Genomic DNA, 12,267 nt, shown 5'->3' with positions numbered 1-12,267 from the left:
CCAGCTGATTTCACTACACAAATCACACAGAGTCGGATCAAGTCTTCTGCTCAAACCTTAAAGCATCACAATCCCTCCAGCTCTCCATAAATCACCGGTTACCTTCCATATGAGCCCAGAGTCCTCTAGTGGATGCGTTCACCTATATTTTAAGTGCATAGAGTAAAACATTACAGCCACCTATATCTACCATGACTAGTTGGATTGAGGTGTCTACTATTTTTTACATTTTAAGGAAGTCAAGGAGCTTTTTTTAAGCTATTTTAGCAGAAGATAACCCTGATCAATAGCTTTCATACGATCAACTCAGCTCTTCTTTGCCTAAAATGTAACATGCTTGATAAATTTAATACATATATTGACTTTAGACATGGATATCCACGGGGAACTTTTAAGATTCTTTGATTGTTTTTGACATTTTGAGCAAAAATGAGAAAATGTGACTGGAGAATTTAATGGTTCATCCTCCAAGGAGCATGAATGTGCTCAGTACAAGCTTGACTTTGACATTTTAAGATGTACAAATGTACATTTTGGCCACATCAAGGAGACATCAACCTTGTGTGTTTGAACATTTTACCCAGAGGTAATTTCTCTGATTTCATGCAGCTTCCTCTGAAGCCATGAATGCCTTTATACAACTGTTTTTACATATGCAGAAGCACTCCGCAGGACCTGTAAACACACTTTAAAGTGTAAAATTTATGGAGTTAAACTTTAAGTTACCTTTCAAGCAAGATGGGGGAATAATAAGAACTGTGGTATTTTGTACATTCAGAGTCATAAACATTTTTTTTGGCATTTTTAGTGTCATGTTCTAACTGTTCAACTATGCCGTTCCACAATATTTCCTGGTATCTCTTCCCGGTGAAGTCATGTCGTTCCTCTCTTCAGCTCAGATAAAATGTCTCTGTTGTAAGGAGCTGAGCTACAGTAGCGCTGATGAATCGACTTTGCAATTACCAGGCTCCAGAGCAGCGAATGGTCCTCTCCCTCCTCTCCTCCCAGTCACAGAGGACACTGTCTGTGCCATTAACAACACAAAGCTCCCGGCCTCTCCCTGGACACCTTGGCCCCACTTGTGATAAAGAGCTGAAAGCAGATCCCGTCTAGCGGTGAATCGCCCTCGGCTCACCTGGGACCGGCCAATAAAGACGCTTGGCTCAAGAGCTGGGAATCATGGTATACCTGTACATGAAGGACTCAGGTTTGAGTTTACTGTCAGCCAATGAAATTGGGATTTTTGTAGCATCTCCAGGGAAATGCTAGTAAATAATGCCTAACTGTCACAGTCCCCTTCGACCTCTGTAACGCTTTAACCCCGCACTCCGGTGTGTCGAGCTGATGTCACAGTAATTAAAACACTAGTGGTGCGGAGTAATTGCTGTTGGCTCTAGGAGGCCGGAGCTCTGGGCTCTCTAATGGTCCTGCGTCCTCGGTGCCAGGCCTGCCTCATAATGCCCTCCTTTCATTCCCGCCTAATGATGGACACAGCCAGGACAAACAGGAGAAGAAGAGACGAGAGAGCGGGGAAGGAGACGAGAAAGGAAGAGAGGAGTTTGACATAAAACAGCAGACGGGACATGTAACACATGACTGCTTTTGTCAACACGAGCCTCACCTGCAGGACATTTAAAACGGCCTTTCACAGGTGAAATCAGCCCCTAAATGACTTCAGTAATGAGGTGGTAACGTTTCTCATATTCCTTCTTAGTCGTTGGTACTTCATGACACCAGATTGAATTTAATATGATCATAAATTTATGTAATTTATGGGACTATAATTAGTACAAACCATCAGTAAAAAAACCTTACTCTTTAGTGCAGAGAAATGATGATTTTATATGAACAGAGCTTAAGTCATTCTTTACAAATGTTCCCTACAGTATTCCCTCTTCTGACTGTCCAACAAAACTTAAGTTTCTCCTCATAATCTTTACAGAGCATGTCGTTATCTTGTGGGCTCATGCTGCTCTAACTACCCGTAAACCACTGGATGCCCTTCACCGCAGCGCTCTTCGATTCATTACCGCTGGGAAACATCGGAAAGATTAGATTCACCCCTGACATCTCAAAGAAAGGCATCAGCATGCCTGTGTTGCTTTCTACCTTGCAGAGTTATCTAGGAGACTTAGTTTAGTTCAAAGTCAGTTACCAGATCACATGATAGGTTGGCTTTAAAAGCTCCTCATACCACCTTTAAACTGGGGACTTACTGGAAGCACTGTGCACCTGAATGCTGGAAGAAGCTGCAACAGATTTTTTGTTGTGTTCAGCATCAGCGACTTAAAACAAAGTTACTGGCTTAACCGAGAGGGAAAAGATAAGATGAAGCAAATAACATCAGCTGGGTTGGAAGAAATGCCGCTGCTAGCAATGTAACCAGGCGTCTTCGGTTTGCTTAACTGACCTGTTTTGATAAGAAAATAATCTTGCTATCAACTCATGCCTTATGAGGGGACACAGTACCTTTGCACTCTCTGGCGGGGAACCTTTTAAATCACTGTCAGCCATCAGCGATGGACGATGCACTGCCTATTGACTGAAAACTAATGTCTGATTTTGACAGAAATCCACTGGCAAACACATCCAAAGGCTACAAGGGTTAGTAGTCCATTACTTTCCATAATTTAACCTCTAAATAAATTAACACATTTAGTCCCTGGCCATATGTGAAGCCATGTGTGCAGTGACTGTAGTGTGCTGCAGGATGAACTGTGTGTTGCAGGCAAAAAATACACACCTCCTCACACTGCAGCTCATGAATCCGGCAAACTAAAACCTCTGTAAGCACTCACCATCGTTCATCAATTATATTCTACTTGTGTGTGCTTGTGTATTTTAGTTGCGTGCAGGCATTTATACATGCACACCTGCATGTGTTTGTACTTACACAAAAGCGTGTTTATTCCCGAAAAGAACATCGAGAGCCCCGCCGCTGAAGCTCATCGCAACAAGTCTGACAATGAAAGACTTTGGTGTTTTGTTCATTACAGAAAATGAGACACGATCTTGGGAATATCTCAGCTACCAGACCGGCTGCTCATCAGTTACCAGACTGTGAGAAAGGGTTTCCAGAGACAACCACTGCCCCGGGCTTCTGTTTCATATCTCATCTATAATGAGCTTTCCAGACAATGGATGCCACCCTCTCCGGCGCTTCAAAACTAACACAAGGTATTCAGATGTTTTCCTTCGCTGTTGTCAACGTGTCAGAGCGAGGAGCCTCGTGCAGATGTGCTCCACTCGGCCCCACATGCTCACAATCCTCCTCCCTGCCGCCCCAAAAAAAGCACGTACTGTAAACTGTAAATATGTCCAACAACACTCCGGTGACTATCCAAAGCTGCGACAGAGCATGATAAGATTTAATGTCTGGCAGAGGCAGCTTGACTTAAAGGGATCCAGGCCATTGAGGCTCAGCTAGGCATACCTGAACACAATGGCCGTCTATCTTAGTCAAGGCAGAGTGCTGCCATATGTTCTTTCATGCAGGCTCTCTCTGTCTCTTTCTCTTTAAAATACCTCAGTCTCTCAACAATCATCACCAGCTCTGGGTGCCTGAGTGGCAGCATAAGAAGCCATATAAAACTGTCAGGCCATTTACCCCCAGCTCTTAAGCATGAAGGTGAGAGATTCAGTGACCACAACGAAAAACAACTGACCGAGCCTCCTTCGCTGCTCTTCCACCACCGGGGCTGTTTATCCTGGCAGCCGTGCCCAGGGTCCGAGAGGCCTGACGTTATGCCCGTTCTGAGCCACTGTTCTCCAGGCGCGGTGGGGCAGTGCCAGGGTAAACACATGACCTCAGTGCTATGTGGCGCTGAACCGGGCCCAGTGGCCAGAGTCAACAGCACCGACGGGACCAATAATCGCTCAACGGGGGGAATCCCAACAGATCGAGAGTAAATCAGTAAAGAGGGGAGGTCAATTCCTTCGCAACATTTGTTGGTTTCACACTTTTCAACCAATCTATTGTTGAGTCCAAGTAGAAACGAGAAAAGAGATTTCAAAAAGGTCAAGAGCTCAGTTTCTGATTGACAGGAAGTTAGTCTGCAGCTGATTACACTTTTCAGGAATTTTTCAAGCAAAAAAAGCCAGACATTCTCTGATTCCCTGTTCTCACATGAGAGGATTTGCTGGTTTTCTTTGTCGCCTATCACTGTAAATGGAACATTTTCAGGTTCTAGTCAGGTAAAACGAGACATTTTAAGATGACCCATTAGGTTTGCGGCTTGTATTGTACGCCTCCGTGCACCATTCAAGTTGTCGCTCTTATTCTTTCTAAATTATTGGATGAATTCTTGAGTAATGGACAAAAATATGTTTTGTGAGGTCACAGTGAACTTCTGGCCACCAAAATCTAATCCGTTCATCTTTGAGTCCAAGTGAACATTTGAACCAAATTTGAAGAAATTCCCAAAAAGAATGAATGAAAGGAGAACAATTGTGACTTGCAACGTTAAGAGTTGACCTGAAAATCACAATAAAAACCAAAAATGTGTACTTCTGTGCACACACAATCACACAACACACATAACTGCAACTCTGCAAAGATACACGCCTAAATCAAATCAAACCACATCACGTAGCTCCTCTTACCAATGTGCATGTTAATGGGTTACACCTTAAACCGACTACAGCGCTCAAAGCCGGAGGCAGCCAGAGTTAGTGAAAGCAGATTAGTTTGCCTTACTGAACAATTTTGTCCCTTGCCTTGTCCCTTGGCTGCCACTTGTCGTTGAACTGCCTGCAAAAGAGAAAAAAAAGAATTAAATTTGATAGAAGTTGATGTTTTACTGCATCAGTAAAGCTACCTGCCAAAAATAACATAATAATTTGTCACAAATTAAAGTTTACTTTGACCGAAAACCTAATTTCATCATTTCTTCTTCTTCTTCTCTCTGCTGTATGACATCAGGACTGTAGCTGGCAGCAGCCTCTGACAGTCGCTAATAATCTCTATTAGGACCCGTCTGTACGCTCATGATGAGTAGTTTCAGCTTTTCCGGCCCAGACAGCGCCTGCGATCCACTAATACATTTGTCTCGTCTAAATATTCATCAGTGGGTGTAAAGTGGAGCCGTGCACCTCGTACTGACTGCCAACACATCTGTTTGTCACATGCAGCACTGTGACTTCATCCCTTCCTCTCAACGGCCGGCTGACTCGACTCTTTGAAACTATGACATGATGACGGAATCAGTAATAATCAAAATGGAAATAAATGGAAATTGTTCTTGTCTTGTATTTAAATCTTAGTATATTACTAAAATCTGTAATTATGGGCCACTAATATGAGAGAGAGGCTAATTTCCCGTTGCTCTCTTGTTTCCATTGCGATGATAATACAATTTAATTGATTAAAGAAAAAAAAAACTGAAATAATAAATCGTCATTAATACTATAAATAGATTTAGGTATGTATTGATTAATAAACTCTTACATACATGTTTTAAGTTGTGTCTGTATTTATTACCTTTGTTTCATTTGCCCTATTTATTTACTTTCCCATTTTCTTTCTTAATAAATGTATTTATTAATTTATTCCTTTTTAAACTGATTTATCAATTATTCTGCAAATCACTAAGAGATAAGAATGAAAAAGTAAGAATAACCAGGATGAAGAAAAGTGAAAATGACAATTTATGTCACATTTTATGAATTAAAGGCCTACATTTACTTTTAACACAATTTTTGGTGCTTTTATTGTCATAGAATTACATTTTTTTAAAGCCTTTCTTTCTTTATTTATGTGGCAGTTTTTCGTTATCCATATATTCTAGACTAAAGTTAAAAGTAAAGAAGGACTTTCACAAACCAGAGGGGTTACAATTGGAAAGAATTTACTTTGGGTTGACTCACATATTCACACAAAGCTCTGTGGAAACACGGCGTCAATCTAATCAATCCTCAATCTGAGCCTGAGATTCAGTTGGCTTTATTTCCATCAGAGTAGCTGTTAAACTGGAGAAGATGAGTTCTGCATGTCTAAAAGCATCTCTAACTGAAGGAGACTTGTATGCAGATTTTTTCCAGCTGGCCTGAGGTTCACACCAGGGTCATGACCCTCCTCTGTGACCCTGCCGACCCACTCCCACTCCCAACCATCCCGTTTCCTCCCGATCCTCTTACCCTCCTTGCTGACGCCCAGGCAGCCTTTCAGCTCCTGCAGGGAGATGGCCCTGTCCTTATTCAGGTCGCAGTAGTCGATGAACTTGCGGGCGCATTTCTTGGGTTTGGCTTTCTTCTTCAGGTACCTCTTAAACGGCTTGAGCTCCTTCTTGTTGATGTCGTGGCTGCCGTTGTTGTCCAGCTGGGCGAAGTACCAGTGCACCACCCTCTCCTCCAGAGTGTGACTGGGATCAGGCTCAACAAACCTGGACAGAGGAACACGTGAGGGTGACAACAGGGATGTTTAAAAACCAAAACGATTTTAATTACCTTTACAGCATTAGTCATTTATGTTTTACATAGGCTGACAGACGATGGTTAGAAAACACCACATCCTGACACATGATCCCATCAGTTAACACTCAGGAAAGATTGATCCATTTATTGATTTACATAAAATTAAATCAGAAAACATCCTGTGCAGGAGAGGATGTACATCTGGATAGTTGAGGCAGTCTTGTTTTATGTCAGAAACTGACATTATATATTATTACAGCTTAGCATGCAATAAAGCAATTCAAATCAATTTTCTGCTTAACTTTGCAGAGTGGAATCATCTTTTCAGGACGGCATGGAAAGCTTTAATCCAAATACCTTTAAGTCCCGTCAGTGTCCGTGCCAAGATCTGTCTATCGTCAGAGACAAAATATTAGCCTTTAATTTATAAAACCAGAGGGAAAGATTATGGAAAACTTCCACCTCTTCTGGTTTTTCTCAGATCAAGATTTAGCCAGGAGTTGTCCTGCTCAGGCACAACCAGAGTTTGTAAGGAGTACCCAGACACTTAAGTAAAAGTAAGAGTTTTATGTTAGAATATTGTTCAGGTACAAGTGAGAATTACACACAAACAGTAACTGAGTAAAAGTCTCAAAGTACTTCTGCCTGTCTTAGCCAAGTACAAATACATTGTAGATTTTGCAGGTATTTGTGCTTGAGTATTTATTTTTTACTTTCTCTTCTTTACGTCTGAACACCAATATCTGTACTTTCTACTCCTCACATTTTAGTTTTAATGCATTTGAGGGGAATTATCGATCATCATTGCACGCCGCCTTCCCAACATCACAAGACTGATCTCAAGATATTGGTGCATATCATGCACGGCGGGCGTAGCAAGACAGAAACAGACAGAGAGGGAGGCTGGAACGGGGAGAAAAGACGTGTTAATGTCTTGAATCTGCAGAGACCCTGCAGCCCTCTGACTGGGTTTTCTGGATTTACATGCAAAACTGATAATTAAAATCATCAAATAAATGAGTAAGAAGTAAAATGTCGTGCAGAGGAAGTATAAAGTAGCAGAAAACTGAAAATACTCAAGTGAAGTTCAAGTACTTAAATAAATGTACTTAGTTACAGTCTTCCCTGAGTGCGTGACACTACTTACCTCCCGCCACCAGAGGGGGCTGGTGAGTTTATGGCTTGCACCATGTCTGTGGTGAGGGCATCTAACAAGCTTGTAATGAATTCCACTTTCTTCCCCTCTGGGCAGCCTGGCATAAATCAAAGGACACAAATACACCAAAATTACCTTCCATAGCTAAGTTCAGTCATTACGGTACAGTGGAGCTGAAGCGCCTCTGAAGCCTCAGCACCACTGAACCAGTGGGACAGATGGCAAACGGAAAGCAGAAGAAAAAGCACGTAAACCTCGTCCAGAGCCCGGTGACGAACCAGGTGTGTCTGTTTACCAGCTTGCTTTTATAATCGCCGGTGAATCATTCTGAGTATATTTTACATTAAGGCTGTTTTGCGAAGGCTCAGGGGGAACGCAGGGCCGAGGCACATGGCGAGAGGTGGAACAGAAGTGTGCGGTGATGAGAGAGTTTTGTTGAGCAGCGCAGACCTGTTAACTTTTATGACACAATTCTGAACACCTTGGGTAGCTCTCTTTAATTGCCCAGATGTTATGGTTTTAATGGCACGCTAAACCAGTGCAAATTTTTCCCTCCTAATTGTGTCTCTTAAAGGGGAAAACTTCAAACGCAGCTGCATAGTAAACTAATCTTCTCACTCTTTCTTTTTTTTTCGCTCAGGCTTTTCTCAGCCGGTTCCCTCCTCCTCCTCCTCCTCCTCCCTCTGAGCGCTGTGGCCTCCTTACTCTCCGCTCTGTTCTTGTCTTTTTCATTCCTTTTGTGCCGGCTCAGTTCTGTGGGAGGTGGGCCGCCGCCCCGCCAGGTGAATCCAATTAGCATTTCCTACGACACGACGAGCTTTTGAGAAGCACTGCCTTGCTGCGCCTTAATCCAAGTGTTAAATTGGGGTGTTATGAAGCGCAGATCGTTATGTTGTACGCTGCCTATGTGGCAAGGTGTCAGTGGCGCAGTGTGGTGCAGGACCTTGATCTCGTAAATCTGAGGACTTTAAAGCACATTAAAGCTTCGTCTTAAAAAGATATTTCTCTAAAAATACACATCTTATCAGGCTCAGAGAGGAGGGTCTACAGCGATGAAGGATTGTGGGAAATTTGTGCCCATTTTTTTTAACTTATAAACCATTAAAACAACGCAATGTTCCCCTGTGGCAGTTTATAATACAGATATTTTTCTTTTCAGTGTCTTCCACCAGAATTACCTTAAGCACCTTAAAGGATAAATTCACCCAAAAATGAAAATTCTGTTGTTATCTATTCATTATCTGCCTCCATGCTGATGAATAGGGTAGAATAGTAGGGTAATGTTTTGCGGTCCACAAAACATTTTTGGAGCTTCATAGCAAAACAGCATTCCAGTATTCTCCTTAACAACTGAAGTACAGGGGACTTCTTTTATAAATTGAAAATCAAGAACCAAAACAAACCAAATACAGCGGCTTCACACAGCTTCATTCCACGTCCAATCCAATCCAATCCGTCCAATTGCTGTGAAGCTCCAGAAATGTTTTGCGGACTACAAAACTTCCCCTGACTTTTCCATCAGCATTGGGGTGAGTTAGATAATGACTGAATCTTTGGGTGAACTTATCGTTTAAATAGTTAGTTGTAGCTTATATTGAATCGCTGACGCTCTCTTCACACTCAGTCGTGTGGATGTGTCTCACATCGGTGCACAGACAGGCCGAATTAATCGCACAGTGAAACTTGGAACATGAAAACATTATTAAGGACGCTGCAATAAAATCTGAGACTGTTTCAGCGCTGTTCCACAGTGTTATGACAGTTTTTCTTCTAATAAAACCAGGACCTCAGTGACGTTCCTGAACTGACTGAACTGGAAGTGAACAGATCCCCGGCGTGGCTCTCAGGGGACGAGCTCTCACAGTATCTCTTCCCCCTGACAGTGGTGGTATTGTGCCACTTTGTGTCCGGTGAGATTGAACCTGTAGCTGCATGCTGTTAATAGACTGCCCTCTCAAGCTTTCTTTTTTCTTTTCTTTTTCTTTTTTCTCCCCTCTCCTTGATGTGACAACCATGAAATGTTGTGCTTTGTTGTGGCGGTTCAGAACATCCCTCTACAGTACATAAAAATATCCCTCCACTCAGCACCCTGCGGTCTCCAACACCCCCAGCAGCCCCCCCACAGCCGGCCCACCACACCCCGCAACACTCACACCTTCCATAAAACATGCCACACATCTGCTGCACAGTCAGGAGTCATGCTTGACTCTGTAAACTCACCAGATGGGGAATTAAATAAGAGTTACAATGCAACCTAAAATGATGGGGAAACAGAGGGGCAACAAAAGTAAGTGAGCAGTAACAAGGGCAGAGGAGTCTGAGCCCAGGTTACGACCTCTGCTGCAGAGTCTCTGATGTTTGCTGCCGGGGGAATCCAACACCACCAAGTGCGGTTCGCTTGATTCTTAATCAGTTAGCATGAAGTTTGTGTGTGTGGGGGGGGATGTATGTCGAATTCAGATCAAAGATTTGTGACGAAACAAAACTGGTTTAGAACGGTGCAGCAGTGCAAACAGGCCAGGCCAGTAGTTGGGAAAAATTAACGAAAGGACTGTGTCTCAAGTTCTAGAAATGCAGCTGTAGCAACTAACTCACTATCACTGTGCTCATTGATATTTTAGGATTTGGCAAATGACATGAAGCCTAAAAAGACCTAGAAAAAAAAAGGTAAAAAGACATTTTGCTATGAAAACAATCTATTGTCTCGTTTAGTCACCTTGGTGTAAATGGGTAGGTTTTCAGATTGTAGCGGACCGGCACAAGTTTCTACCTGTCCTGTTGTGAATCTTTGGTCAGAACAGGACTTAACAAGTGAAATCCGACACACTCTCCAAGTCTCAGAGCTACAACATTAATTCTCTTTTCTTTAAACCCCTCCCCCGGACAGAGATTTTCCAATCAGCAACTGCACAGAAAGTACAGGTGGGAATGTGTAATGTTTCAGAACATGCATCTGAAATAAATAACTGGGCTCAGTGGTGCATTCAAAAACAACTCGACTTGAACACAGCACACCTTGAAAGAGAAAGTGGCGTGCACAAGGCTGGAGAAAGAGAGTCGAGTGTTTGTATGTTCTTACAAATGCTGCAGAGGTGCTCACGTCTACTTCTGTCTGAGCCCTTCTATAAAAAACGACTCAAAATTTGATTTACTAATGAGTATTTAAGCCTCCACATTTTGTTAAAAATACAGTTTGACACAAGATAATAAAATGAATCCAAGAAAAACCTGTCAGGTCTCGGCCTTGGAAGGGATCTTCTGTGTCCGAGACACGAGATCGTGCAGCGCCGTCACACTCCGGCGTCTGGTACCTGTTACACAGAGAGGAGAGGACAGCAGGAACATGGCGGAGACATAAGAAGAAGCTGATGGAGGAAAGAAACGTTTTTAACCTGTGAAGAACCTGACACGTCTGAGGAGAATCTAGTTATGACAGATTTCATCAGCCAAAGAAAATAAGACTCAACAAAACAATCTCTCTGGACAAACTCGGATGTTATTGTTGCAGGAGAAATATGTTTTGTCTGCGTGCACTTAAATCCACCACCTATTGCTCTTTGGCTTTAATCTGTGCATCCACTGCTCTGTAAAGAATTCACGACGGCGATTAACCTTTCTTTTTATCGACGCATAATAAATAAATTTGATTTGACGTGCACAAAGCCATAACAAACTGTTCGGCATTATGCGTGGCATGACTCGTTTTCTCCTGGCTATTGTATCAGTGGCTCTCGAATCAGATGGAAAATTGAGCATGTGTGTCTCATTTGCCGTTTTTTTTTTTTTTTTTTTTTCCTTTTTCTTTTCAAAGTAAAAGCAAGTTGTCATTTCTTTTTTCACAGTCTGTAGGGCCACCGATCCAAGATGGGATGTCTGATGCATGACTCTTCACATTGCTGTCCAGAGGAAAGAAATTAGGATGAGTGGCGTGAGGTCCAGTCCAAAACACAAAAGTGAAGATATAAAAATCGCCTTGAGGTTGTAATCCAATATCTGAGAAATGCAGATGAGAGTTTGTTTTGGGTGAGGGAGTTATTTTAATGTCTTATTTCAATACCTGAATTTGAAAGTATCCTGTCTTCAAATAAGGAGCAAAGCTGAACACCAGCTAACCTTTTGTTTTTTCTGATTGGAAAAAAGTCTGTACCTCATCCTGTAAAACATAAACCCTCCCATGGAGAGAGAATAATGAAGCTCCTTCAGAAACAAAAACAGCTCATCTATTTACCAGTTCATGCTTTCAAACAGCCAATATCTTCCCCCCCCTTGTGTTCATATTCACATTCTAGATACAACTTAAGCTTTTAAACAACCGAAACATGAGCAATGAGCATCGTTTGTTCGGCATTTTTCTGTCTCCGTCCACGTGACGTCCATTGTGCTTCCACCGTTTCCCCGCAGGCAATATAAACAGCAGCGACTGCGCTGAAAACAGACGTCATACCAAACACTGAGTGTTTACGGCCAGCTGAAAGAAATTCCCATCAGGGGCTTGAAGCTAATTGCTTTTGCCAAGTGAGCCAGCAACAGCAGCAACAGCAGCAGCAGCAGCAGCAGCAGCAGCATGATCCAGAAGTCTTTAATGATGAATTTAAAGTCGGAGCAGCAAAATCTTTTTAGCCGTTAGCTCCAGGAATGACAATGACACCCTGTTGGTTTGTTGCTCCTCCACTTTTATCTAGACTAAAATATATAAATTA

At 42.4% G+C, this 12,267-nt stretch overlaps 1 protein-coding gene across 8 annotated transcripts in view; it reads right to left on the bottom strand.

The window, feature by feature from the left end:
• Window positions 1-12,267, bottom strand: part of smoc1 (SPARC related modular calcium binding 1) — a 61,070-nt gene that overhangs the window by 3,881 nt on the left and 44,922 nt on the right. For 6 of the 8 annotated variants that reach the window (XM_037071624.1, XM_037071620.1, XM_037071622.1 and 3 more), the window contains 4 exons: window positions 10,796-10,878; window positions 7,559-7,664; window positions 6,136-6,380; window positions 4,717-4,750 (listed from right to left, as the gene is read on the bottom strand). In XM_037071624.1, coding sequence (XP_036927519.1) covers window positions 4,717-4,750; window positions 6,136-6,380; window positions 7,559-7,664; window positions 10,796-10,878 — 468 coding nt within the window. Of the gene's footprint in view, window positions 1-4,696; window positions 4,751-6,135; window positions 6,381-7,558; window positions 7,665-10,795; window positions 10,879-12,267 lie in introns of all 8 variants that reach the window. The other 2 variants (XM_037071621.1, XM_037071625.1) reach the window with 1 other exon arrangement.

This window comes from Acanthopagrus latus, chromosome 16 (genome assembly GCF_904848185.1).
Source record: "Acanthopagrus latus isolate v.2019 chromosome 16, fAcaLat1.1, whole genome shotgun sequence".
Lineage (NCBI taxonomy): Eukaryota > Metazoa > Chordata > Actinopteri > Spariformes > Sparidae > Acanthopagrus > Acanthopagrus latus.
Note: the sequence above shows the minus strand (reverse complement) of the source record. Positions and strands in the feature narration are given on the sequence as shown.